The sequence below is a fragment of the Phyllosticta citriasiana genome, assembly GCF_038021145.1.
Source record: "Phyllosticta citriasiana strain CBS 120426 chromosome Unknown IWZ02scaffold_10, whole genome shotgun sequence".
NCBI lineage: Eukaryota > Fungi > Ascomycota > Dothideomycetes > Botryosphaeriales > Phyllostictaceae > Phyllosticta > Phyllosticta citriasiana.
Genome location: NW_027117287.1, coordinates 439,538 through 465,015, shown reverse-complemented (window position 1 = coordinate 465,015; position 25,478 = coordinate 439,538). Strand labels below are relative to the sequence as shown.

Sequence of the window (25,478 nt, the reverse complement as noted above, 5' to 3'; positions counted from 1 at the left end):
CGCTACCCCACCTTCCTCCTTCTCACCTCCCTCACCTACCTTGCCCACGATTGTTTGCCATCTCACCGCTCATCTCCAAAAAATTTCTACCACTCTTTCTGTACGATATGTTGCCTACGACATTCTCTCTTTCTTTACCTACACACGCACGCACATCTTGATACCCCCTACCGCTTCGTTGCATATCGAGAAGGATAGGATATAGGATAGAACCTCATCGAGGCGCAAAACCCGCTCTCGATAGCAAAGACAAGTTTGATTTACTTCCCAAGCAACTATTTCACGTTCCTGGTAATACATTTGAGCTGTGCAATAAAATACGAACGAAGCTACCCATGTTGCGCCGCGTCGGCCGACTCCCGGTGCTGCCGCTTCGCACGAAGGCTTAGTAATTGACTCCCGCGTCGGCACGGAGGCCCTTATCCTGACTCTGTTAAACAGTCATCTTTTTGAGCCGCCCCCTCGATATTTTCCGCTTCTTCGTCGCTGATTGGCCAGTCGAAGATAAATTTCCCCCCCCCCCCCCCCCCTTCTCCGCATCCATTTCCTGAAGAACGCGTCGATCAAATCTTGCCCGCAGTACCGCAAACCACACCTGTGGTATTGTCCTTCGTATGCGTTACAAGATGGCGAACCCGAATGTGGCGTTCTAATCGCGGGAACTCCAGGTCAAAAAGCTGTGGAGATGATGGCATATTCGTTACGATGTTCGCGGAGCTATTGTAGCTTGAAGTGAAGCCGTTGAGCCGACGAGCCATTCATCCAGTCGGCTCCTCACCGCACCGAACGCTGATAACCTGTGGCGGTGGATGTCCCAGTTCCCCTTCATCCGGTCCAGCCCGGTCCAATCCAACACCGTCTCCACTATGTGATATGTCATTTCCTCATGGCCCCCCTTTCCCCTTGCTTACCCCCTGTCCATCCATCCATCCATCCATCCCATCCATCCCTCTGCACCCACCCACACATCAACACCTACTCCTATTCTTTCTCCCTGGGCGGATACCGTCCCGGGATCGGTTTCTGTAGTATGAGTCTATCAAACGAACAAACAACCCCCCGCGGAGTGGCCCTCGCTTGCAAATTCTCAATGGTGTAAATCACCGTATTAGTTTGGGGCTTGCACCACGACGTATCTTGGCCACTTGAACGCTGCATTGCACGCATGTCAGCCAACAACCTCTTCATCGTCAACCCCACGAACCGAGGGAAGAAAAAGGGGGGAGAAAAAAAAAAAAAAAAGAGAGAGAGAGGGAGAGAGAGAAAGGAAAGCGAAAAGAACAGGAGGAAAAGAAACGCGCCCGGGGCGGCAAAACAACGTACAATGACAACGTTGCGAAACTCCAACGGCCCAAAATCCCACGCTTTGCCGGATACCTCGATGGCGAAGACGGCCTGATTCCAAAACCTGTCGCCGATTGGCCAGCTGTTGCGGCGTTTGGTGCCCGTGCTGTCGTGGGTGATTGTCGTTGTCCACCCCGTGTGCGGGTCGCCCGGGTGGTCCCATTTGTTGTCGAACGTGACGGTTTCACCCGCATACACGTTGAAGCCGTTACCCCTGCCCGGTGTCACGTCAGAAAGGACCCAGTCCATTACTTTTTTTTTTTTTTTTTTTTTTTTTTTTTCCCTTCGGTGGTTGGGGAGAGGGAGGAAAGACGAACCATCTCAACTCCTTGAAACAGCACGGCCCGCTCGCAAAGTACCAGGTTCCACTTCTTCCGTCCAACACGTTCTGATAAATTCCGCCGCCGGGATATCGGGGCTGCATCCCCGGGAAGACGTAGTACGCCCCCGGTGAGACGAGCTTGGGAATTACCATTTGGCCCGAGAAATCGAAAAAAAATTGCACGGGTTCGGGGTGCGGTATGGTGGCGAAGTGCACCTCATACCATTTTTTTGCGTGAGAGGGCGAGGTGAGGGTGAGGAGGACGAGGAGGAAGAGAGGGAGGAGCCGGGTTTGGGGGAACGGGGTACGCATGGTGTTGGAGGCGTGGTGAGGGGTGGTGGATTGTTTGGCTGACTGTCGTGAACAAGACTTGAGCGCGAGATATCAATTATCTGCGTTCCGTCCCTAATTCTCCTTAGAAGCGCCAGTCTGGAGCGTCGTGATATAAATACGCTCGTTGCCCTATCCAATCAAGTGCGCAAGCGACTTCTCGTACTCTCTCCCACCACTCTCGCAGTCCGCCGCCCTTCATGATGCATGAAAGCTAGACATGGACACTATTTTCCCTCTCGCTTGATCGAAAGCTTTTTGCCATATGGTTCTGCTAATTGCAGCGATGATAGAATTTTTTGAATTTTTGCATTTGATGAACAACGAAGCAAGCGTATAACTACACTCGCCGCTGTATGCAAGGAAGCGAGAGCGGGAGAGACGGAGGAAAGAGAAATGTCGAGACCCTGATGGCTTGTCCCTCACTTTTTCTCTCTCATAAAAGCTCCTGTGTTTCTGCTGTCTGACCGTGCTTGCGCCATCACCACCGCGTAGTGAGGCAAAAGTTCGGGAGTAATGCGTTTCTTGATAGAAGCAATGAGACAATAATGCAGGATGGCGGTCTGAGAAGGGCACTAAGAGGCAGGGAAAGCCGCAAATGAGGGCAAATTAGCCGAATTCCGAGTGTTATGTTCAATCCAGAGCCGGCGTGGCGCCTAGTGCGTTTGCGACGCACGAATTTCCCGTGAGCTTAAAGCATAGGATTGGCGAGCTTGTGTGGAGCTTCACTTCGACGTTGGCCGTCCACGTTCATGGCTATGCCAATCAGAGGCATGCGAGTCTGATAATTTTCTCCGACGGGCAAGTGCTTGACCAGAGACGGAAAAGAAGACGCATAAACTCTATCCGGCTTTAAGATTTGTCGTAGATAGATGCGCAATGTTGAGGGAAACCCTGCGCCAAGGCCGCCAAATTTCCTTTTGTGGCCTTTAGATTTCTGAGTACGCTTTTCTGAGAGACATTTAGCGATGAGGAAGACGCAAGAAGATCCATCCAAGCGAGTTTAAAATTGGTGCTGGGTACTACTAGCACGGGGTGTCAGATGGAGTCTCGTATTTTTAACTTGCTACTTTTGACTTGTGAAGTTGTTGTGAAGGACAGGCTCAATTACTGCGGACAGAGCGATTCAGCGGAGATGCGTGCAGCCGGTTTGCAGACGGAGTGCACCGCCGTCCCGCAAAAATTTGTCCCGGCTTTTCATTAAACACAATGTTGACACGACATACCATTGCGGCGTCCATGCCACTAACGGGAGGTTGGTAGGACATGTCACGCGGAGTGGAATGGGTTTCCCATGCTGATTTGGAGACCAAACGTCCTCGTGAGCCAGGACTTTTGGTGGGATTTCCTTGCGCCGACAGAGGGAGAGGCGGATTCCGGATAGCGTATGCTCAGAGACAAAATCAAATTTTGCTTTTGACAGGTCTTGTTGAGTTCTGGAGGCTTGCAGCTTGCTTCTAAAGCAGAGGGATCGCCGCACTGAGAAGGCGACATGTCGTTGAGGTCGACTCGAAAGGTTCCGTGAAACCTCAATGTTGATGTTCAGCTGTTGAGTGCGTCAATCTAATTGGAAAGTCATTAAAGATTCAACTCTAACTTATTCGAACCGATTGTGGGGAAAGCTTATGGCAAACCGAATTTCATCGACTGGGCAGGGACCGGCATAGTTGAGCAACTCACCTTCGGCGTCACGGCATCTTTTGCGTGGATTCCCGGGGCAAACACCATTTCCAGGGCTTGAGAGTTTCTGGTTGGCATCTTCAGACCCTTGAACGGCGACGAGTGGTCTGGCTGATTCGCTGACCGGCCCCGCGCTCAAGCGGCGCCTTCGAGTCGCGCGTGTTGTCATGGCTTCCGTAGGTGCTGGTGAATCGGGATCCTCAGGAGTGGAGCCAAAGACGTCTGCTGGACGCTCACCACGTTTGATCCGCGCGACTATGTTGTCCGAATCCTTCATGAACCTGTCGAGGTTGTTGAGCAGAATAGTCTGCTCCAACGGATGCAATTGGGTGCCCAGCCACTCGAGCTGCTTCATGCTGCGCTCGAGCTGCGCGCGTCGATCTGGCACTGGACTGGGCTTGTCCGCGGGATCTGCCATGACGAGATGGCTCTTTGGAGTAGTCGGTAGTTGCCAGCGAAGTGTCAAGTTATCGTCGGATGACGGCCCGAGGCGTGAGACGGCGGGGAGACGGCCGGCCACGAATTCCCGATGGTGATGTCACTGATCCGAAGAGCTGGGGTTGCTCGACATGAACACCAGACCTTTGTTGGACCCTGCTCTTACGCTTCTTCTGCAATGCCAATCTTTGCCCTCGACAATTTTTTCAATTCCTCAATCAGAACTTCGATCGCCTTCTCAAAAAACGTTTTAAGTTTCCCAATGGCTTTCCCACGCAACTCGCTGCGAAATTTTCTCGTCCACGCAAAAAAGGCATTGCGCACAGCCATCTTGAACAACGACAAGGTCACTTTTGTCATTGGTAACGAATCTGCGGGTGAGTTGTGACCCCGGAGGATCAAAGCCGAACCATTCACTGACTTGACTCAGACTTGGACTCGTTGACATGCTCGCTTTTGTTCGCCTACCTCCGCAGCCAACGGCCTCCCAAGCACGCCTTCACCTCACTATACATCCCCGTCACCAATATCCCCGCCAATGACATCCACCTGCGACCAGAGTTCCTCGCACTGCTCCCACACGCCAATCTTGAGCCTAGTCATCTCATCACGCTGGACGACCTCGCGCCTCTTGACAAGTTGGACCAAAAGCTGAGCCCCAAAAAGACGCGGTGGATACTCGTCGATCACAACGCCTTGCAGGGGGTCTTGGGTCATGTCTATGGTGATAGGGTCGCGGGATGCATAGATCACCACGAGGACGAAAACAAGGTCCCCAAGGACACTGCGGATGAGCCACGCGTCATCGAGGTGAGCGGGAGCTGCACCAGTCTGGTGACGGAGTACGTGCGACCATTCTGGGACCATCTTTCATCCGAAAGCCTGTCGTCAGGTGCTGCCCACGGACAGAGTGATGGTGATGTGGTGGTGAATGATGCGTATCAAATCAACCTTTGGGATGCCCAAATGGCCAAGTTGGCTTTGGCGAGCGTGTTGATTGACACGAACAATTTGCGGTCGACAACCAAGACCACGGATCACGACATCAAAGCGGTCAGGTACCTCGAGGCCAAGGTTACGCTGCAGGATCCACAGTTTGACAGGAATGGATTCTTTGCAGCGATCAGTCACGCCAAGCAGGACATTGGAAGCATGAGGCTGTACGACATTCTGCGCAAGGACTACAAGCAATGGAACGATGATGGATTCCAGTTGGGCATCAGTTCATGCGTCAAGCCAGTCGAGTTTCTCCGCAGCAAAGTCAAAGAGGAGAGGGGAGATGAGCACTTGTTCTGGCAAGCCCTTGGGCGGTATACCGGAGACCGAGGGGTCGAGCTCTACTCCATAATGACATCTTACTCGGACGAAAATGGAGAGCACCAGCGCCAGCTGCTCCTCTGGGCGCTTTCTGAGAAGGGCAAGCGGGCAGCTGAGACGTTTGCAGAATCAGCAGCCGAAGAGCTTGGCCTGGAGGAGCTCGTAGGCGAGTGGGCGGCTGCAGATGTCGGTTGGAAAAAGGTCTGGCGGCAGAAGAACCTCGGGGCAAGTCGCAAGCAGGTGGCTCCTTTGCTCAGGAAGATGGTGCAGTAGCTAGAGGCAGCACAAGGCAGGCGTCCCTGTACAAAGAGCGAGGGCCCCAGAGTGCGGCTCTGAGATTAAGCTTGAAAGACGGCGTGGCACGCTACCTATTTGGGAAAGTACGGACGTCGAGGATCCCCGCAGACACGTGTCTCCGCTGGACGTGTGGTCGACGGCGCGAAGGGCTAGTGTTGACCGATGTTGACATGTCTGCTACTGTACTGTACTAAGGTATGCAGACGAAGGGCATGAATCAGAGGGCCAGGAGAAGGACAGGTTGGCAGCGCGACAGAGTTTTTGGCTTGGTGACTTGTTGTTGTTGTTGTTGTTGTTGTTGTCGGACCAAGGGCAACAACGAGCAGTATACATCGGGCCGGAGCCGGCGGTTAAGAGGGCTCACCGCAGGGCGTTTCTCGAAGCAGTCTCCCTGCGACATCTCCACATTTATGAGCTGTATGGTGACGGGTCGGTCTCGACTCGGGTCCAAGATGATTTCAGTGAGTCAAGCCGTGTGGATAGCTGGCGGTGCGTGGAGCCGGCGGCGGGATTTGGGCGCTGCATTTGATCGAGTGTCGAGAGTTGCGGTCGTGTCTGAGAGCGTGTACAGCGCTGTTTGGACATTTCAGGTACAAGCTCAAGTTGAGTTGGATAGGTTGTCCCTGATAGGCGAGTGCTGGGATGCTTAAACCACGACGTTCGGGCGTTGGCCAAGCAACAAGGACACGGCCAGAGGTCGAGCGGTGGTTGAGGAGAGAAGAAGCAGAGCGAATGGAACAGCTGCAGGGTATGGGTCACATAGCAGCAGACTCCAGTATTTGCCACGGATAAGCACCATGAGTCGGCTGAAGAGGGCGCAGGGTCGGGGCAGGCGATTGGACGTCTGCAGTGTGGATGCATTGACAGCGCATCAGCACTTGATCCACAATGAATGAGAGCAGCGAGATTGTCGGGGCTGCAAGAGGCTGAAAAAAGAGGCACCACGGCATCAGGTGGACTGCTGATTGGCCAACTGATTGGGCGGCCCGTGGCGACGATGAGCTGGCCCTGGCCGTCCATGTCCATGCACCACGGCGGCGGCGACGACGACGACGACCAGACGAAATCAACACCGACAGACGAGGCGAGTCGTCGTCGCATCTGGGCCCCAGCCTCTCGCTCCTCCGCTGCGACGCGCGACTCGACCAAATTTTTTTTTTTTTTTTTTTTTTTTGTATTCTCGTCGCCCGCTGCTCGCCCGCCAATCGGCATCGGCCTCGAGCGCGTATCGATAAGGAACGCAACCACCTCCAGTCCTCCATCCACGCCCCGAGCTCTCTCACGCTTCTCCGGCTGCCACTTCACCACGCTAACAAATGCACCTCGCCCGTTAGGTGCTTGTTGCCCTTTGCCTCTCGACCGCTGCCCCATTTCCCACTCCAGTCCCTCTCTCTACTCTCAACTCTCTACCCTACCGCATGCTCGCCACCTCCGCGGGCCTCCTCGTCGCGAGACCCTTTTGGTGTCACTGCCCGGCCTTCCTCATGGCGCCATGATTAGACGCAACCATTCCTCCTCTTGCTCGCCGCCGGGACCGGCCTACTCGTCTCCCCGTACGTATTATTGCCTCCAAAGCAGCCTATCCCTGACCTCTTGCCGAGACCTCTCCGTGTCCCTCTGTATGATGCGCTGGCACTCGCTGACAGGAACAAAACCAACATAGCCGTGTCACCAACCGTCACTCAAGTCTCTTCTACAAGCCCCACGCCCTCTCCTTCCCCTCCAGAGCATTCCTCTCATGTCCCTCCGCGTCAAGTCGCCCGCCGGTCTCCCAGCCCGCCCGCCTCGTCCCATCCCGATCCCGAACAAGACGAGAATATGGGAAGCCGGCTGGCCGGGAACATTGAACATGACGCCGACAGACCCATCGACAAATCCCTCCCCTCGTCGACCCGCCCTTCCATGCCTCCGTCCGCCTCGGCCCCGGCTGGCCGTTTGCCCCGACTCCTCCCTCACGACGTCTCCCACTATATTGATACTTCGCTCCACCCGGACATAGTATCTGCTTCCTCGACCTCGCTGGCCGAGCTGGCCCACCTAGTCCGCCTGTCCAACTATCAGGACCAGCGGAGGAACCACGCCCGCGTGCGCCTGCACAGGTCCCTGGTCTCAAACGCCCTCTCGGCGCGCCTGGTCCACTGCGGAGAGCTGGTTCACAGGGCCCTGGTTGACTACTTCCGCTCCGACGACAAGAAAGGTTTCGCCGCCCTCTATAACGCCCTTCACGATGTACGAAGTTCCTGTGATGCTACCAGGCGCTACGCCCTGCTGGAACCCGATTTGGATTTTGCAAAGTCAAAAACGCTGCTGAATGAGCCTCGCATTCATTCTTTTTCTACTTTCATGCATGAGATACCCTCGAAAACCCGCGATGAGCTTTTGGAGTTTCTTTCGGAATTGCGCACTAACCCTGACTTTCTTGCCTCGCGCATCACTAGCCTTTCTCAACAGGAGCTGGCCGCCTTGACCACCTTTCGCCAGGCCCTGGATCCCGTAGACTCGGTCATGGCCCTGCAGGCTCGCGGCAAGTCCGTCAGCCAAAAGTCCCAGAATTCTCTGGGCCCCTCGGCAGTAGAGCGCCTGTTGTCTTTTCAACGCCATGACCCCTTGTCCGCCTTAATATACACCATTTTTGCCAACTCTTCTGGCCCGGACTCTGCCGAGGACCTTCGCCGGACAGACATTTGGGCGACGACATGCGCCCGGCTCATCACCGAGGCCAAGCCTGGAAGTGACAAGTTCATCAAGAGCGTCCTGGATGCCTGGGCTGGCATGCGCGAGTGGTCCGGCAGGGCCAATTTGGAGCTCTACTTGATGCAAATTCTCCAGGATGGACAGTTTCTCTTGGACAAGGCCGAGGAGCAAACGCCCAGACAAAGAGGACAGCCAGACAGTCGAAACACCAAGGACACCATCGCCGCAGACGACTTTTATGAAAGATCCGTCAAGAGGCTCTTTGAGGTCATTGACGATGAGCCCAGCGCCGGTGGCATCCCCGAAGGTAGTCTGGAGATTGGTCTGGCCATTTTGAAAAAACTCGAGGACTCGTCGCGGAAGCACCGGACTGCCGCGCAGACCTTTGTCATCTCCAGATGGTTCTTTTCAAGCTACCTGTTGAATGCCATCATCTTTCCCGAGGTGAGCACCGCGGGCAAATCTGGTTTGCCTGTTTGCTGACAATTTGCAGAGTCAGGGCATCATGACGGGGCACCACATTACCGAGCATGCGCGGCAGAGGATTTTGAAAGAAATTGCCATTCGCGCTCAGAAGCAAGTGCTGGACATGACGTACAATTGGAAGCAGCAAGTGCCGATTCTTCCCGAGATTCGCGCCCACATTGAAAACATCATGGCAAGATTCAAAACTTCTCGCAGCAGCAATGCGAAGCCCGTCCTTCTTCCAGCCAAAGCCATCACCTCCCCTCGAGAAACCGTCGAGGTTCAGCCGTTTCTCGTCATTTGCCCCTCAGACTTGGCTACCATCGTTAACTCGCTTTTCCCAGAACGTCGACCATCATCCAGTCACACCGAGGAGAGTCGGCATCGTGGCCTTGCCTCTGGTGCCTCTTCGTCGTCGGGGATTTCAATCTTTCGCAACCCATCCATGTCAGGTGACGCAAGCTCAGTGTTAAGTCAAAGCGCAACTTCTTCAATGACGAGCGACACGACTTCGCGAGAGCCTCTTCTTGATCAGCCGGGCTCTGACACCAACACTTTGGGCTCGACCGACCAGGACAGCGTCAACCAGGTCGCTCCTACTGAAGAGTACGGTCGCAGGCTGAGAATGGCGCTCTCGGAAATGACGCGCATCCTCGGCTTGGGTGCCAGCAATGGCTCTTGCCATCCGTGTGCCGAGAGATGGACTGTCCTCTACGTGTCTCAAGACGGCAGGGAGCTTCGAACCCGCATGCGCAAGGATGCTGAATTGGAGGACGAGCCTGAGGACGAGTCGACAGAGGAAGAAAGCGATGACGAAGGGTTTGGGGATTCTGTCGAATTGGAAACCGACTATCACCAGCTCAAGGAGGCAATCATCAAGCTTCTCGAAGAGTACGAGATTCCCAAGGAACTTGCCCCGGAGAGCGAGTCCAAGCACTTTAGCAACCGGGCAATGGCCCACCAGCGAGATGCGAAGGCGGGCGTCCAGCTGATGAAGCAGTCTTTGCCACTGAGGGACAAGAATCCCTATCACAGCTCCAACCAAAGCCAGTTATCCAACATGTTCAACAGCCAGAGGTCCACACCTCCGAGCAGGCACCGCAGGAACAGCTCGATCGAAAAGGAGACGGCACATGAGAAGCCGTCGGTCTTGATCACCATGCTGGAGGCGGCTCTCAACCAGTGTCAAGCACGTTCCGACTTTGTCAATGCGCACTTGTACTTCAAGACATTACAACAACTGCGCAAGCTTTCGTCGCCTTCCCTCATCCGCAACGGGTATGCTGCTCTGCTCGGCTACTTTGGCCGTGGATCGCGCGATGCCCTGACCAAATCCTCCAGCGCTATTGAGGAATTCGAGGCTTGGTTTGTGTGGTTGAAGGTGTCGCAAGAGCGCGTTGACTCCACCATTGAAGATATGATGGGCGGCATCAAGTCGCTTCGAGACAAGATGTGGTACATAACTGATGTCCGCAACTCGGCAAGTTACGAAGAGGCCCGAAATGTTGCTCTCGCTCTCAAGATGATGGGTCAGCCGACCAAGACGCTCGACGGCAAGCCGATTCAGAGTCACCGACCGCGCATGTCCAAGTCGTCGGCCAACAACTTTTTGCTAAAGACCGAGAGCCAGATTTTAGATATCATGGCTGCTCCGAGCGACAACTGCGGACCGAACAAGTTAGCCGACGAGCAAGCCGAGATGACGAGCAAGTGGTTGAAGCAGTATGCGATCGAGAGCTCGTTCTGCAAAGGCGAGGAGCGGATCCACCGCTTCTGTCTCGAGATTGACAAGTGCGTCAACAAGATGGTGGGCGATGGCATCTTGGATGGCCCAGTACTTTGGTCCAGCGAGCTGTACCGCCGCGACAAGGAGATTCTGGACAGTGGCCGGCAAAAGGGGGATCTTTACTTGACCGGTGTTGGGACTTTGAGCATTGCCGGAGACGAAGAGTATGAGACGCATCCGGGCAAGAGCAGCCTGCGAAGTCTGGATTTTTCAAACCGTCCAAGCACCAACAGTCTGCGGTCAGTTAATCGCATGGGGTCACAGGCCAGCTTCGACTCTGGAAAGTGGACCACTGGATCACGTCCCACGGACCTCATGGACGCGCCAGACTACTTTGGAAATGCAAGCGTCCTGTCAATTGATTCGACGACAACATTCTGGTCACCCTTTCACACGTATGCTGCAACTTCGCCGACTAGCGCTACCAGCATCCGACCCGGCTCGTCACGCGGGACTGTGATGCTCAAGAATTCGGCCACCGTCAACGAGGACAAGCGCCGCTTCCTACTGGATTTGAAGCAGACATTGACGGGACTTCTCTTGAGTGATCTGGGCACGGTCGTCTTTAGCAATGGCAGCGAGACAGACTCATGGTTCTCGGATGATCTCGGAGAGGAATGCATTCAGCGCAAGGAGGAAGAGGACCGTCGGCGGAAGCGTGCTGCGCGCAAGAAGAGCATGAGAAATCTGCGAAGCGCCGCAAAAGAACAGCGCCCGTCGGACCACCAATCCTCGACTGAACATTCGAGCTCTGGCACAGACGCGACGGCGCGGTCAACGGGGATATCAGCCAAAAAGGCTGGTCTCCTCGAGTTCCCGTTTAACACGGCTTTCCGTCGACTACTCCGCAAGTTTGCCACACATCCAAACCCGTTTTCCAAACTCCACGCTCTTTATGAGCTGGAGCTTCTCATCATAGCCTCACTCAGCACTCGTACCGGTCGCCAATACGGCCGCCGGGAAACGTTGCCGACCGTCCCTCAGTCGCCCACGCTTGGCTCCGTGCCCGAGTTTAGCTCTCGCGAGCCGACGGCTCAACACCAGCAGGCACAGAACCTGGAAGAGGCGATTGCAAACTGCGAGGGGAGACGATCGCACTCGCTAAGCATGAACTCCGAGACCACCAGCACGGGCATGGGAACTCCGTTCCGCAGCGGCGCTCGTTCGCCCACTGGTCTGCCCAGCACCGACATGATAGTCGACGTGTTGACGGGGCTCTTTCGCGACGCCGAGATTCGGCCAAAGACGCTCTTCCGTGACCTCCAGTATATTGCGTCGTTTGTGCCGGCTCAGATGCTGGACAAGACGGCGCGGGGAAAGGCCTTTTGGGACGCGGGCCTCGCCGCCCTGGGACTCAAGCAAGACGTCTGTCGCATCATGGTTGAGATTGCCGACGACATTGTTGCGCTCAACACGCAGAGCCGCGGCGCCGCCGTGCACCAACATGCCGCCGCCGCCGCGTCCAGCAACAACAGCAGCAGCAGCGCGACGTCAGAGAAGATGGGCTCGTCGACGACAACGACAGCCATCTCGACAACAACGGCCGCAGCACCAAACACAACCACTGCGCCCGACACCCCCGCCAAAGCCACAACAACTACCACACCCCCCGACGCCAACCCCATCACCAAATTCTCCATGAAGGATGCGGCGCGCATGCTCATCATCACGGCCAAAGAGGGCGACGCCGTGGCGGAGCGCGAACTCGCCATCTTCTACCTCACGCACCCGGACCTGCTGCCCAAAACCATCCTGCCGCTGACCAAGCCGTCAGACGTGTTCAAGGCGGAGCTGCTGACGCGCGACCGCCGCGCCTCCCGCAGCGGCGAGGACGCCGGCCGCTCCGATCCCGCTACCATGTGCGTGGCGCAGCATTGGATGGAGTTGAGTAAGCGCGGCGGCGATCAGTTGGCGACGAAGTATTTGCGGCAGCGTGAGGACATGGAGAGGATTCCTTAGCTTGCGAGGGAGGAGTTGTGACTTGTTAGATGTCTCTTGTTTGTTTTTGAGAGTCCTCTTCTGGGTAATGCCTTTTCATCTCTTCTTCATTATCTCTCCGGCCACAGCAGCAGCAGAAGCATAGCGAATGAGCGAAGCGACTCAGTCTACTAGCCAGCCAGCAAGCGAGCGAACAACATGTCAGAGAAGGGGTGTCCTTCTTACCTACTTGCTTATACGAACGAACGAATTTTGGTTTTTTTTTTTTTTTTTTTCTTTTCTTCTTCTTCTTCTTCTTCTTATTCTTATTCTTATTCTTTACCTATCAATTGGTTCATTTCAGTTTTGTTCTCGTGCTCACATTCATCTATTCATTTATACCTGGTGGAACGCACCTAGCTTAGCTTAGCCTAGTAGTCTGCAGTCGGTCGAAGCGATGATGGTGGTGGCGTGGTGGTGGTGGTGGTGACGGTGGTGGCATGCATGGATTTTTTTTTTTTCACGATGAGCGTTAGTTGGTTGGCATGCACCTTCTCACTTGCAAGTACGTTACCTATGTCGATGAAGCAGGAAGGACATATATAGTCTGTGAGATGGATGGCGTGGCGACGGGTTTAGGTGTAGGAATTGAATGCAAGCAATGCTACATACCATGCATGGAGAAAAAAGCCAGTGAGTCATGTGTACTACTGGAGCATTTTAACATACACAAATTTGTAGGGTGATGGCCTTTTTTTTGCTTGTTGTTTATCCGTCTGCTACTCACTTGTATTGCTGCGTGTTGCCTGCCTTACATGCCTGTCGTGTCTACAAAACATTACCCGCGTATATTAACCCACTCTAAGTGGCAAAGGACCCCCCTTCCTTCTTTCCTTCGTCTGCCTCCGTCTCTGTCTGTCTGTCTGTCTGTCTGTCTCTATCTCTGTATGCCCGACACAATACACCCAGACGGTAGGTCGGTCAGGGGAAATGACGGATTTATGACATATAAACAACAAATTTCACATGACAGAATGTACAGGAAACCAAGTATGTGCGTAACATGGACCATACATACGTAAATATACAGGAGGAGGGCAAAAAAAAAAAAAAAAAACCCCCCCCCCATGAAAGAAAAGATCAAAAAAAAAGGGGGGGGCGCTGGCTTGTCGGCATTCATTCGTTGTGCGAGATCAGAAGCAAGCACGCCCGCCTGCTCCTTCAGAGGTCAGGTGAGGGAGACGAGACGAGACGGCTCTGACCCCTTGTGGACTTGTGCCTGGTAGTCAAGCAGCAATGCTTGAGGGCCTGGGAATCACGGGCGGCCATACTTGGCACCACGTTCGTCCGGCAAGTCACTGGCAGTGGCGTCGAATCCAGCGAAGACCTGGCCGAGGAGAAACATTGGGTGTCATTCCATGACTGGTAAATCCATGCAGTCAAGGAACGCCGTAAATGACGACGAATCCCGTAGTCAGCCAGCCACCCAGCCCAGCCGCTGAGAACGAGTAAGCAGCGTCGCACAGCGCAGCGCAGCGAGCGAGGTTAGCATGCGCGGCCATCCATGGTGGCTGGCACAATACCCAGGTAGGTAGTTAGCGAGCTGAAAAAAATCCAGACCCCTCCCATGGCTTCCATGGGGCTGAGGGCCCACGCATGAATGACAGCGGCGATCAGTCGAGTCGAGTCCAATGACCGGGCTGCCGCTTGCTCGGGCTCAGCTGCCCGAATCCGCTGACGCTGGATTCCTCTTTTTTTTGCTTTTGCGGTTGGTTCCGTTTGCGCATCTCGTTTTGTTCAGCTTGAGTCTCGAACGGTTTTTGCCTCTGGCCCCGTCTGAGCGGGCGAGGTTTTTAGATCATGCGCGCGCGGTGCGTCCGATTACTGATCGGACCGGGGGAGCAGCTCAGCGTGGGTGCTGTTTGGTGGTTGAGCGGCTGCACGTGGCTGGCTGGCTGGCTGGCTGGCTCGCTTCCTTGCTCGCTCTGTCGCACGCTTGGTTGGTTGGTTGGTTGGTTGCGCTGGTTGGCAGGTGGATCTGGTTGCTTGATGCTGCTCTTGGTGCCGCCACGCGACACTACTACCACCATCACCACCACCACCACCAACACCAACATCGGCCTTGGTGCCTCTGTGGCGCTACAAGACCGATTCCAGCCATAAATCCAGCTTTTCCGCCTCTTCATCAACCTCCGACGAGTGCTCGCAAAGGATTGCTCGTGCGAGGCGGTACCCCGCTCGTCACGTTCCAACACATGGCCAACTAGGGCGCCCGCCAGCCAAAACTTCAACCACCACGTGGATTGCATGTACCACCGACCGTCTCTACGCTCCTCCCTCGGCATCAGCCGCAAACACGGGTGGCGCTGGTATCCCGCTGTCCGGCTTTTGTCCGTAAATGATGTAAAACGGCATAAAGGCGTGAGTCTCAGGCGCCAAGTACGCTTTGCGCACATTTGCCAGGAAAACGGTAATCTCCTCCTTGGACCAGCCGAGTCCGCGGGTCAGCGGGCCCAGCGCAATGGCTTCGAGCCCCTCCATCAGCACGGCGCGCCAGTATAGGCCGACTTCGCGGAGGTGTCGGTTCTTGGGCCAGGGGCCAATGGGAGTGTAGAAGATGCGCTCGGTTACGTTGACAAAGCCCGCGTCCCGCATGTGTTTGGCCAATTGTGAGGCGCTGCGAAAGGGAACTCCTACGTTGGCCAAGCCGTCGGTCACGTAGGTCCAGTATTCGACCATGGGGTTGTCGGGCTCAAGGGTCGAGTCGTGGCACATGGGCATGTGGTCGATTTCTTGGCTCTCGATCCAGGCGCCGGGTTTGAGGTGTCTGGAGGAGTTGGAAGCTGCTACAAAAGGGTTTGATTGGAGAGGAGTACGCACCTAAAGGCGCGCCTCATCAGCTGCGGCCAGTTGCGGAATCCTTGGACCGTGTGCCGAGTGTGGATGTAGTCAAAGTGATTGCGCGGGTGCAGCCAGTCATCTTCGGCGTCGTCGACCATGAATTTCTTATGCGGGTCTAGGGTCAGCAGGGGTGCTGAAGACGTGGTCAGACAATTTATGCACTCACGCAGTTGGTGGGCACCCACTCGGTCTGAATGGGGCTGAGGTCGATGCCGAGGACATTGGCATTGGGGTACAGGTCGGCGACTGGACCGGAAAGACGAGTGAGTGTAAGCGGCCGTGTAGCAGAGATAAGGTGTGGGCGGATCTCACTCACAGTCGATTGCCCAGATGCCTGTGCCGGTGCCCACTAAAGCGCATCCTTGTCAATTTTTTTTTTTTTTTTTTCGAGGGTTGGATGGAGTAGAGACCTACAGTCGATTGCGTTGAGGGGGTTTTCGGGGTCTAGCGGGGCAAAGTGCAGGGTGCCGTTGAAGAGCTTCAAGTACATTGCGTGCTTGAGATCCTCTCGGTCCTGCTCCCTGTCGTCATTTGGAAAAGAGTACGAGCCTTCACGAAAGCCGTGGTAGCGGCGGCCATTTTCGTAGATGAAGTTGCGGGCTTCGGAAGCCAGTGAGGCTGAGGTTGCCGATGCTGCATCGCTCTCGTAGCCGGGATCCTCCTCTGATGTGTAGTCGTTGGCCTCAATGCCGTCCTCTGCCTGCTCGAAAGCGTCGGCCTGCTCCTGGGCGGTGATGGCGTGGGAGGTGGTCGAGTCGAAGGTGGAGGCAGATTCGGCCGTCGGAGCGTGTTCCTGTTCGACAAGAGAGTCGTGGAAAGAGGGTTTGGAATCGGAGGCCATTTGAAGTTGACGAGGATGCGAGTGTGAAAGGTCGAGGGAGAGGTGTGCGGTGGGGCGCACAGGCACAGAGTCAGGCTCAAGCTCCGGCCAGAGAGGCGCCACGGGTGAGATGGATACTTAAGGTCAAAGCTAAGGTTGGGCTACCGTGTGGCGCCTGGGCTTTGCCGCTAGCTGAGGGAAACAAAGAGCAGCCATTGATTGATTGATTGACTGACTGACTGATTGATTGATTAATGATTGATTGGCATGTCATTGCAGAGGGTTGAGGAGCTGTGCCGCAACCCCAGCCAGACCCTTGTCCCTCTGCTGCCAGATAAATCGCCAAAACCCCATCCGCCTCCAGCACAACCCTTGTAACTCGACCATTCCCTCGGTCTTGCTCGACTATGGCTGCAAACTCTCGTCTCACGCACCTGTCAAACACCATCGCCCTCGAGACGGCCAAGATCCACCACTTCTTTGTCCAGAATGGCCTCCCCGAGCTGTCCTTCGACCCCTCCGCCCCTCTCGACTTTCCTGTGCCCGTCGCCAATGCCGAAATCCAGGCATCCCGTCGCCTAGTCATCAATGCTACCCAGGAGCTGCACCATCTCATGCTTGGGCCGAGCCAGAGCTTGAGGTGGCTTGGCTGGAGCGTACGTCGTGTTTCTCGTTGCTTTTTCTTCAGCCGTTGGTGCGACCTGACCCGAATCCCCAGTACAACGACAACCTCAGTCTCAATGCCGTCTACCGTTTCGACATTGCCCAAGCCGTGCCCCTCGACCACCCCGTGTCCTTTGACCATGTCGCCAAAGCTACCGGCCTTGACATTGTCAACGTCAAGCGCATTGTGCGTCATGCCATGACCAATCGCATCTTCTGCGAGCCGCGCGAGGGCTACGTCGCCCATACCGCCGCTTCGCGCCTCTTGCTCGACGACCCCACCATGAAGGATTGGGTCGGCCTGTGTACCTCTGATTTCTTTCCAGCTGCCGCAAGGACCGTCGACGCCATGGTCAAGTGGCCTGGATCGCAAGAACCGCACCAATGCGGCTTTTCGTACGCCTGGGACATTGACGTGCCCATGTTTGTCGAAATTGGCAAGAATCCGGAGCGCGCCAAGCGCTTTGGTCGCGCCATGCAGAGCCTGACGGGCGGCGCGGGCTACGAGGTGGACTACCTTGTCAACGGTTATCCCTGGGACGCTCTTGGGGATGCTGTTGTTGTCGACGTCAGTTTTGACTTTTGTGATGGGTGCGTGCCGAAGCTGATGAATTCCAGGTCGGCGGGTCGCATGGCTTTGTGCCTGTCGCCCTAGGCAAACAATTTCCGAATCTGCGCTTCATTGTACAAGACTTGCCCAAGACCGTCGCTGGCGGTCCTGCTACCGTCCCTGCCGAGCTTTCAGACCGCATTCAATTCCAGTCACATGACTTCTTCACGGAACAGCCCGTCCATGGCGCCGACGTCTTCTTTTTCAGGTGGATCTTCCACAATTGGTCTGACAAGTACTGCGTCCAGATCCTCAAGAACCTGATCCCTGCCCTCAAACCAGGCGCCCGAGTGCTCATCAATGAGAACATGCTGCCAAAGCCGGGAACTGAAGATCCATGGGATGAAAAGATTATCCGGTAAGTGTTGGATACCGCAAGCGCCCTCGACTCGCACTGACACCAACAGCACCATGGACCTGACCATGCTGGAGCTCCTCAATGCCCGTGAACGTGCCGAAGAAGACTATGCCCAACTTTTCTGCCAGGCCGACTCACGCTTCAAGTTCCTGGGTTTCAAGAGGCCTGCTGGTAGTCTGACGTGCATCATCGAAGCCGTCTGGCTCCCACAGCTCAAAACGGACGGCAATGGCGTCACAAACGAAGCTCAAAGCAACCCTACTGTCGCTACCGAGGGTGGCGCGACCACCGAAGCACAAAGCTCCGACAAGGACCAGGAGCCTAGCAAGGCGCCCGTTCTTGGCGTCGACACGCCGATGGAGATGCACTTTGCGCCCTTGACGACTGGCGCAAATGTGCTCGAAGTGGTCATGGCCTCGACACCTGCAGTTCAAACCCCACTCGGCACAAAGCACATCGAGGATGTCGGCATGGGAAGCGGATTACTACCGCCCGACGGAGGGCCTAGTGCACCACCCGCTTCGGGTCAACAACTGCAGCCATCCAGGATAGACGTTGACAGCGGCAGCGGTCCAGAACAACAGGCTGGCTCATCTAACGTTGCAGACGATGCCATTGCTGGCGCCTCGTCATCGCGGCTGAATTAGATGAGGTCCACCGATTGTCCTGGGCACTGATGGAGGTTGTTACAAGCGTCTCCTGCTTCGACGCTGGGTACATGCCATGTGCACCAAAATTACTCACGACCTTTGCATTTTATCCGTTAGCAGATTTCTCTGTAGGTTCTCTCATTTTTTGCGCATAGCTTGGCATCATCATCATCACCATTCGTTATCATCTTTCCTCGTCCGGCTTTGTTACATACCCCATCCCAGCGATTGGGAGCAGGCAAGCGTTGATTAGAAGCGTCATGGTGGAGTTTGGACCTGGTGCTTTGCATTTTGCATCATTTCAACAACATCGATCTATCCTTTGCATTTATAATGCCGTGGACCTCGCATACAAGACCGGCATGGGTGGCAAGGGCCACAGTTCCTATAGCCGCTCAGCCTTTACACATCCGACATCAACGCTTAGATTTTCCTTGGACTATTGTACGCCTTTTGCATTATTTCTCGCCTCATCTGCTTGGATTCCACCAGTCTCGCAGCCACTTCTCATTGTGGTGGCCGCTCCTTGCGCTCCCCCGCTTCTCGTGTCCCCACCTTGGCAGCCCGCCCGTTCAGGGTCCCGCTGTTGCAAGTTCCCTGCCAAAACCTACAATCCCGTCGCCCTTGACGTCAAAGGAGATGACCTGGGGCACTCTCTTTTACGGATCTCTCTCGGGATTTGTATCTGTCGTACTTGTCCGCGATCGCTCCACCTGCAGCCAATGCCAAGGTGGGGGCGCCTCAATTGGCCATGGCCTGTTGCTCGCCTGTTCGGTTCCCTGAATGCGGGTGTCGCCGATGGGAGAACATCGGAAGTCGCAAACGGGCCGTGAGCTAGAGAACGTCCGGGGGAATTGGACGCGGCGCCCCCTGCCGAGCCGAGTCCATCTCCACTCTCCGCTGTTAAACTTCTCTCTTCGCTCATGGGACCACCTTGTCATCTCGGCATTCGCCTCGCGCTGGACTGACGTCTCCTGAGGAAGAGCACCATCCACCAGCTGTCGCTAGTCGTCCAATCCTGTCGGTACTTTTCCGGCATCGACGGCGCGCGTGGAGAAGATCTGTTGCGCCAAACCTCGAGGTCCACTTCCCATTCTCGTCAGACGAAATTCGAAACTGCTGTTCTCAAAAGAGCTGACGGAGGGCGGCTTCGAACTGAATGACGCAGTTGGAGGCGCGAAAAGAAAATTTCCCCGCGTGTTCCCCGCTTCTTTGCAGGCCAAGCTTGGCCGGCGGTTTCCTGCGCACGACTCGCCGAGCCATTGCTCTGTTGTCGCCCTCGTGTTTAGGCTGTTCCCTCCCTCACCAAATTCTGCGGTTCTCAGTCCGAGATCCACATGACGTGAATTGTCCAACTACGGTCGCTGTACAAGTGGATTACTTGTGTACACGCTGCAGTAAAGCTGCCTCAATCACTGCCACTTTGCCTAGAGGTGTGTCAACGCTGGGTCTCGTGAGAGGACATGGCTCCATGGCTTGAGCTTTCAATCTGGGTGCAGGTCCGGGCGGTACGATGATGTCCTTTCTCGCCGTGTACTGCTTGCTGTGCGGCACGACTAGCAGGGCGCCCTGGGTAAATTCTGGTACTCTGAAATGACCTTTAAAAGGCTTTGACGCCCGGCATGGGCTTGATTGGAGCTAGCCTTGATTGCTCGCCCCTCTCCACCCGTCCTCTAGCCATCAGGACCTGCAGCACGACTGTAGCCAAGGCGCAGCTGCCATTCTCTTGTCCAGTCATGAAGTCTTCGCGGGTCGCTGCCGTCGGGACGGCCCTTGTCGGCCTCGGAGCCGCAAATGCTGGTACCCCGTCGGGGTACGTTGGTCCTGGTGTGCCTTCGGGAACCCCAATTGCGGCCAACTATACGGGGCCGTTGAGGCCGCAGGTCCATTATTCGCCCCCCAAGGTAGTCGGCCCTGATTCCTGGAGATGACCGTCAACATTGACGTCTATAGGGCTTTATGAATGATCCCAATGGCTTGTTTGTCGACGCCAACGGCACTTGGCACGTCTACTACCAGTGTGAGTTCCTGCAGCTCGAGTGGTCCAGAGAGAACCCTGCTGATCTGTCTAGACAATCCCACGGATGTGATTGCCGGGAACCAGCATTGGGGCCACGCGACTAGCAAGGACTTGTACCACTGGGACAACCAGCCGATCCCCTTCTTCCCTCCAGACGCCGACACCAACGTCTTTTCGGGTTCTGCTGTGACTGACCCGGAAAACACATCTGGCTTCTTCCCCGACCAGGACAATGGTGTCGTGGCAATCTACACGCTCAACACCGACACCAAGCAAACCCAGAACATTGCCTACTCATACGATGGCGGTTACTCCTTCGTCCCTTACGAGAACAACCCCGTCATCGACAGCGAGACGAACCAGTTCCGCGACCCTAAGGTGATCAAGTACGAGGACACTTGGGTCATGGTAGTGGCCTTTTCGCAAGAATTTGTCATTGGCTTCTACACGTCCAAGGACCTCAAGACATGGGAGTTTGCGTCCAACTTTTCGCACTACGGCCTGCTGGGCACGCAGTACGAGTGCCCGAACCTGCAAAAGATGCCCGTCAAAGACAGCGACGAGACCAAGTACGTGCTGACCATTAGCATCAACCCTGGCGCGCCGCTGGGCGGCTCCATCATGGAGTACTTCCCGGGAGACTTCAACGGTACGCACTTTACGCCCGTCGACAATGCGGCGCGCATCGCCGACTTTGCCAAGGACAACTACGCCGGCCAATTCTTCTATGGCGTCCCGGAGACGGAGCCCGCCGTGTCCATTGCCTGGGCCTCTAACTGGCAGTACACGCAAAATGTGCCCACTGCTGACGAGGGTTGGCGCAGCGTCATGTCGCTGCCGCGCGTCAACTACCTGACCAACATTACGCGCCTGGGCTGGGACATGGTGTCGCTCCCGTACGACGTTTCGCCAGTGCTGGGCGACGAACTAACAGCCTCGAACGCCGACGCCGCCAGCCTAGTTAACAAGTCGGTCGCCATCGACTTTTCGACGGCGGCATCCAACGCCGTCTACTTCAACGCGTCTGTCAGCGGCCTGCCGCCGGTTAAGAACATCTCGGCCTCGGCGTGGTTCAACTTCACCTTCCTGTCGCCCGTGTCGGGCGAGAGCCTGTCCGGCGGCTACCAGTTCGGCGGCGACAACCCGTTCTTCGTGTCGCGCGAGCGCACGCGCGGCTTCGACAACCCCTTCTTCACGGACAAGGCGTCGATTTCGCAGCTGCTCGACCCGTCAGGCACGTGGACCATTGCCGGCTTCCTCGACCGCAGCATCTTCGAGGTCTTTTTGGACGGCGGCATCTTCTCGGGCACCGTCACCTACTTCCCGACCGCCCCGCTGTCCATCTTCAGCGCCGCGACCGGCGGCTTGCCCGAGGGCGCCGAGGTCGCGTTGAAGGTGTGGGAGGTCAAGAGCGCGTGGGCGGAGAAGGAGGATGAGAATGGCACTGTTAGGGGTAATGTCACGACCGGTGCCGGCCAGAATCACAAGAGGTCCGTGTATGACGCGGGCCTGCACTGACAGCGCCTGGGGATGGCGACGCGGCTTTGAGATGGCCGCGTGTAGTTTGGCCATGAGTTCGAAAGATTCGAACTGTTTGTTAATGCTGTAATGGATAAATGTCACTCTTCTGCAACTTCTCCGTGCTTGTCCGCCCTTTGTAACGTTCCTTGTCACCTCTTGCCAAAGGTACTGCCTACGAAATCATCCACAGATCTTGCCCAGCATTATAGAGTCTTTCAGGCGTATAGCTCGGCAGGTGAAGTAGAAGCCAGGTGAAGACTTATGTGTAGTAGAAGGCACTTACAAACTCCTCAGGCTCTTACTTCTCTCATGTTGCTTCATCTCCATTTCTAGAATTGTAAATGAAAATAGAAACAAATAGCAGAAACTTGTCAACTATCTAAACTCACATCTCCGGGCCTTCCAGTTCACCCTCATGGAAATCACGTGCCACATGAACCGAGCGATTCGGGCCAACAATTTTCGGCCGCCGCCTTTTTTTTTTTTTTTTTTTTTTCGGGGCGCCAACTTTGCAACTAACAAAAAGGCCACAACGAACTGCATTCTTTGACGACAAACGGCTGGTCGGCTGTTTCAGACATAAGCTTACCGCCTCTGAATTTGAGGAGAAGCGAAGTTGGACAAGCAGGATCTTTGGCGGTCTTGGTGTCTGGGCAAGAGCTTGGGCGACTTTTTTTTGGGGCGTGACGAAAGGCGGCCACGTCATTTTTGGCGTTTGTCTGGGTGGTTTGCTCTGCAATTTTTTTTTTTTTTCATTCGGAAAAAAAAAAACCCCCCAGGTCTAGATTGGAGATCTTTGGAAAGAAAGGTGAAAGCGACGGAGTGAAGATCGACTGCATTCTGGAAAAAAGAAAACGGCACACGCATAAGAAGAAAGAAAAGAGTTAGGAACGCAGGGCACCAAACACCAAACCTCGCATCATCACGACGACAGCCAACATGGAACCCAAACATCCACTCCCTCTTCCTCCGCACTTCGCCTCGCTCCCCCATTCGCCTTCTGGACCGTCGCCAACTGATGTATACATCGATTCGCTTCTCCGCTTCGGCACAACCAGCACCATGCTGCGCACGCTCTGCGGCGGCGTCCACATCCTCGACTTCTTCACGCGCACGCCAGACCTATACTCGCAGGTGCTGCCCGCCAGCTGGCGCGCCTGGTTCCGCGGCCAAAGCGTCGAGCGCGTGCTCGACTTTCTCATGCGCGACGACGTGGCGGGCTTCGACGACGGCCGACGCGCCCAGGACGACGATGCCTACGACGCCGCCGACGAGGAGATTGGTAAAGATGAGGTCCCGCAAGGCTATGATGACCCCAGCGCGCCGCCGCCGCCCAGCTTGGTCCGCTTCGTCAAGGACGTCCGCATGCACCTGCTGGATCGCGAGTGGAGCGAGCCGCCCGGCGCGCCGACGCATCGCCTGCCGCGGCCGCTGGCCCTCGGCATGAAGGTCAAGAAGCTGCATGAGGTGGAGCACTTTGCGGCGTTTGTTGATCGGCTGGCCAAGGACATTTCGTCTACGCCGACTGTCAAGGCTGGGAGTGAACGAGGGGTAGGGGGGAATGGCAAGGAGGGGAGGAGGAGCAGCAGCAATGAAATCACGCATGTTGCTGATTTTGGCTCGGGCCAGAATTATCTGGGGCGCGCGCTCGCATGTCCGCCGTATAACCGGAATATTATTGCGATTGAGAGTCGCGAGCACAATATTGCTGGGGCGAGGGAGATTGATGTGCTGGCGAAGTTGGCGCCTAAGAAGGTGGTGTGGAGGAATAAAAAGGAGTGGAAGAAGGTCAAGGACGGTGCCAAGGCAAGAGGAGAAAAGGTCAAATGGAACAGGAGGGAAGAGATGAGACAGGATGCGGATGTTGAAGGAAACGAGGAAGCTTGTGAAGAGTGTGGAACCGAAATGCAAAAGGGGGAAGTGAATGGGGCAACTGGCGACGCAAATGCGGATCTTGCAACAACACCACAGGACACGACAAAGAAAGCAGCCGAGGACCTCCCTGAAGAGTTTCGAAACGTAGGTCTGGAAGAGCTGGCCAAGGATGAAGCAAACTTTGCACCATCAAAGCCGTTTTCCCCGAACAACTCGTACACCAAAAAGAAGACGACGCTCGAAGTGTCGTCCACCGGCCGCGGCACCATCCAGTACGTCACGCACCGCCTCGAAGACGGCAACCTCAGCAACGTCATGGGCCAGATCCTCGACCCGTCCAAAATCGACCAGCAACCAGCAGCCGAAATCAAAGAAGCCGCCTCATCGACCGACACGCCGCTGCTGACATCGTCGCCCAGCGTCACGCCCACAACCACAGCCCAAGACCCCGGCGTGATGGTGATATCGCTGCACTCATGCGGCAACCTGCTCCACCACGGCCTACGCAGCCTCACGCTGAACCCCTCCGTCCGCGCCGTCGCCCTAATCGGCTGCTGCTACAACCTGCTGACCGAACGTCTGGGTCCGCCTTCGTACAAGCTGCCACAGCTCCGCCCCAACCACCCGCGCCTCGAGGCCACGGCCAACGCCCACGACCCCCACGGCTTCCCCATGTCCAAGCACTACGCCGAATATCAGATTCCTGGGACGAGCGAGTGCGGCGTGCGTCTGAATATCACCGCACGCATGATGGCCGTGCAGGCGCCGCAGAATTGGGGTCCCCGCGATAGCGACGCGTTCTTCACGCGGCACTTCTATCGTGCGCTGCTGCAGCGCGTCATGCTGGAGCGCGGCATCGTCGAGGCGCCCAAGGTGCGGGCCTCCAACCACAACAACAATGAGGAAGCAGCCGAAAACGAGACCGGATACTATGTCGTAGGTGGCCGGCGAGTAGGTGGCCCCGTCTCGCCCGCCGGCACGGGCGACGAGAGCGGCGACCCGCTCGTCATCGGCACCCTGCCCAAGAGCTGCTACCGCTCCTTCGTATCCTACGTCCGCGGCGCGGCATCCAAGATCCTTTCATCGCCCACCTCCACCTCTTCCTCCCCCTCAACACCCGAACAGGACCATCGCACAAAGCTGATAGCAGAGCGCATGACGGCGCCCGCGCTGAGCGACACCGACATCGCCGCGTACGAAGCGGCGTACGCCGAGCGCAAGAAGGAACTCAGCGTCGTGTGGAGTTTGATGGCGTTTGCGGCGGGCGTGGTCGAGGCGTTGATTGTGGTGGATCGGTACTGTTGGTTGAGGGAGCAGGAGGGTGTGAGCAGGGCGTGGGTGCAGACGGCGTTTGAGTATGGGCTGAGTCCGCGGAATTTGGTTGTTGTGGGGGTTAAGGGGTAGGGAGTGGCAGTGGCAGTGGCAGTGGTAGGTAGGGGTAAGACAGGTGGATTTAGATGTGGGGTTTCA

At 55.9% G+C, this 25,478-nt stretch overlaps 8 protein-coding genes across 8 annotated transcripts; 6 read left to right on the top strand and 2 right to left on the bottom strand.

Moving 5' to 3' along the window:
• Positions 1 to 758: 758 nt before the first annotated feature.
• IWZ02DRAFT_434930 (uncharacterized protein) lies at positions 759 to 1,978 on the bottom strand (the record flags this gene model as incomplete). Its single annotated transcript, XM_066766406.1, has 4 exons — positions 759 to 864; positions 912 to 1,036; positions 1,324 to 1,558; positions 1,662 to 1,978. The coding sequence occupies 4 exons, from the start codon at positions 1,976 to 1,978 to the stop codon at positions 759 to 761; spliced, it is 783 nt and encodes a 260-aa protein (XP_066620723.1).
• Positions 1,979 to 4,376: 2,398 nt separating this feature from the next.
• On the top strand, positions 4,377 to 5,704 carry IWZ02DRAFT_470783 (uncharacterized protein; the record flags this gene model as incomplete). The annotated part of the gene is made up of 2 exons (XM_066768820.1): positions 4,377 to 4,491; positions 4,545 to 5,704. The coding sequence occupies 2 exons, from the start codon at positions 4,377 to 4,379 to the stop codon at positions 5,702 to 5,704; spliced, it is 1,275 nt and encodes a 424-aa protein (XP_066620722.1).
• A 110-nt stretch (positions 5,705 to 5,814) lies between these two features.
• IWZ02DRAFT_36124 (uncharacterized protein) lies at positions 5,815 to 6,547 on the top strand. The gene has a single exon (XM_066764333.1). The coding sequence runs from the start codon at positions 5,926 to 5,928 to the stop codon at positions 6,376 to 6,378; it is 453 nt and encodes a 150-aa protein (XP_066620721.1). The 5' UTR covers positions 5,815 to 5,925; the 3' UTR covers positions 6,379 to 6,547.
• Positions 6,548 to 6,900: 353 nt separating this feature from the next.
• Positions 6,901 to 12,891, top strand: IWZ02DRAFT_456993 (uncharacterized protein). The gene is made up of 3 exons (XM_066767915.1): positions 6,901 to 7,281; positions 7,392 to 8,866; positions 8,916 to 12,891. The coding sequence occupies exons 1-3, from the start codon at positions 7,221 to 7,223 to the stop codon at positions 12,630 to 12,632; spliced, it is 5,253 nt and encodes a 1,750-aa protein (XP_066620720.1). The 5' UTR covers positions 6,901 to 7,220; the 3' UTR covers positions 12,633 to 12,891.
• A 1,995-nt stretch (positions 12,892 to 14,886) lies between these two features.
• Positions 14,887 to 16,579, bottom strand: IWZ02DRAFT_35945 (methyltransferase domain-containing protein). Its single transcript, XM_066764326.1, has 5 exons — positions 15,906 to 16,579; positions 15,808 to 15,840; positions 15,658 to 15,737; positions 15,471 to 15,595; positions 14,887 to 15,417 (listed from the first exon to the last, which is right to left on the bottom strand). The coding sequence occupies exons 1-5, from the start codon at positions 16,330 to 16,332 to the stop codon at positions 14,916 to 14,918; spliced, it is 1,167 nt and encodes a 388-aa protein (XP_066620719.1). The 5' UTR covers positions 16,333 to 16,579; the 3' UTR covers positions 14,887 to 14,915.
• Positions 16,580 to 16,591: 12 nt separating this feature from the next.
• IWZ02DRAFT_35924 (S-adenosyl-L-methionine-dependent methyltransferase) lies at positions 16,592 to 18,721 on the top strand. The gene is made up of 4 exons (XM_066764325.1): positions 16,592 to 16,967; positions 17,030 to 17,542; positions 17,593 to 17,942; positions 17,992 to 18,721. Exons 1-4 carry the CDS (start codon positions 16,719 to 16,721, stop codon positions 18,587 to 18,589), a joined length of 1,710 nt encoding a protein of 569 aa, XP_066620718.1. The 5' UTR covers positions 16,592 to 16,718; the 3' UTR covers positions 18,590 to 18,721.
• Positions 18,722 to 20,328: 1,607 nt separating this feature from the next.
• On the top strand, positions 20,329 to 22,130 carry IWZ02DRAFT_492339 (glycosyl hydrolase; the record flags this gene model as incomplete). The annotated part of the gene is made up of 3 exons (XM_066769842.1): positions 20,329 to 20,496; positions 20,546 to 20,612; positions 20,665 to 22,130. The coding sequence occupies 3 exons, from the start codon at positions 20,329 to 20,331 to the stop codon at positions 22,128 to 22,130; spliced, it is 1,701 nt and encodes a 566-aa protein (XP_066620717.1).
• Positions 22,131 to 22,981: 851 nt separating this feature from the next.
• On the top strand, positions 22,982 to 25,406 carry IWZ02DRAFT_505638 (methyltransferase domain-containing protein; the record flags this gene model as incomplete). The annotated part of the gene is made up of 6 exons (XM_066770388.1): positions 22,982 to 23,345; positions 23,412 to 23,647; positions 23,711 to 23,954; positions 24,177 to 24,343; positions 24,428 to 24,881; positions 24,930 to 25,406. Coding segments are annotated over exons 1-6 (1,851 nt in total), but the record flags the coding sequence as incomplete, so codon positions are not given.
• Between the last annotated feature and the right edge of the window lie 72 nt (positions 25,407 to 25,478).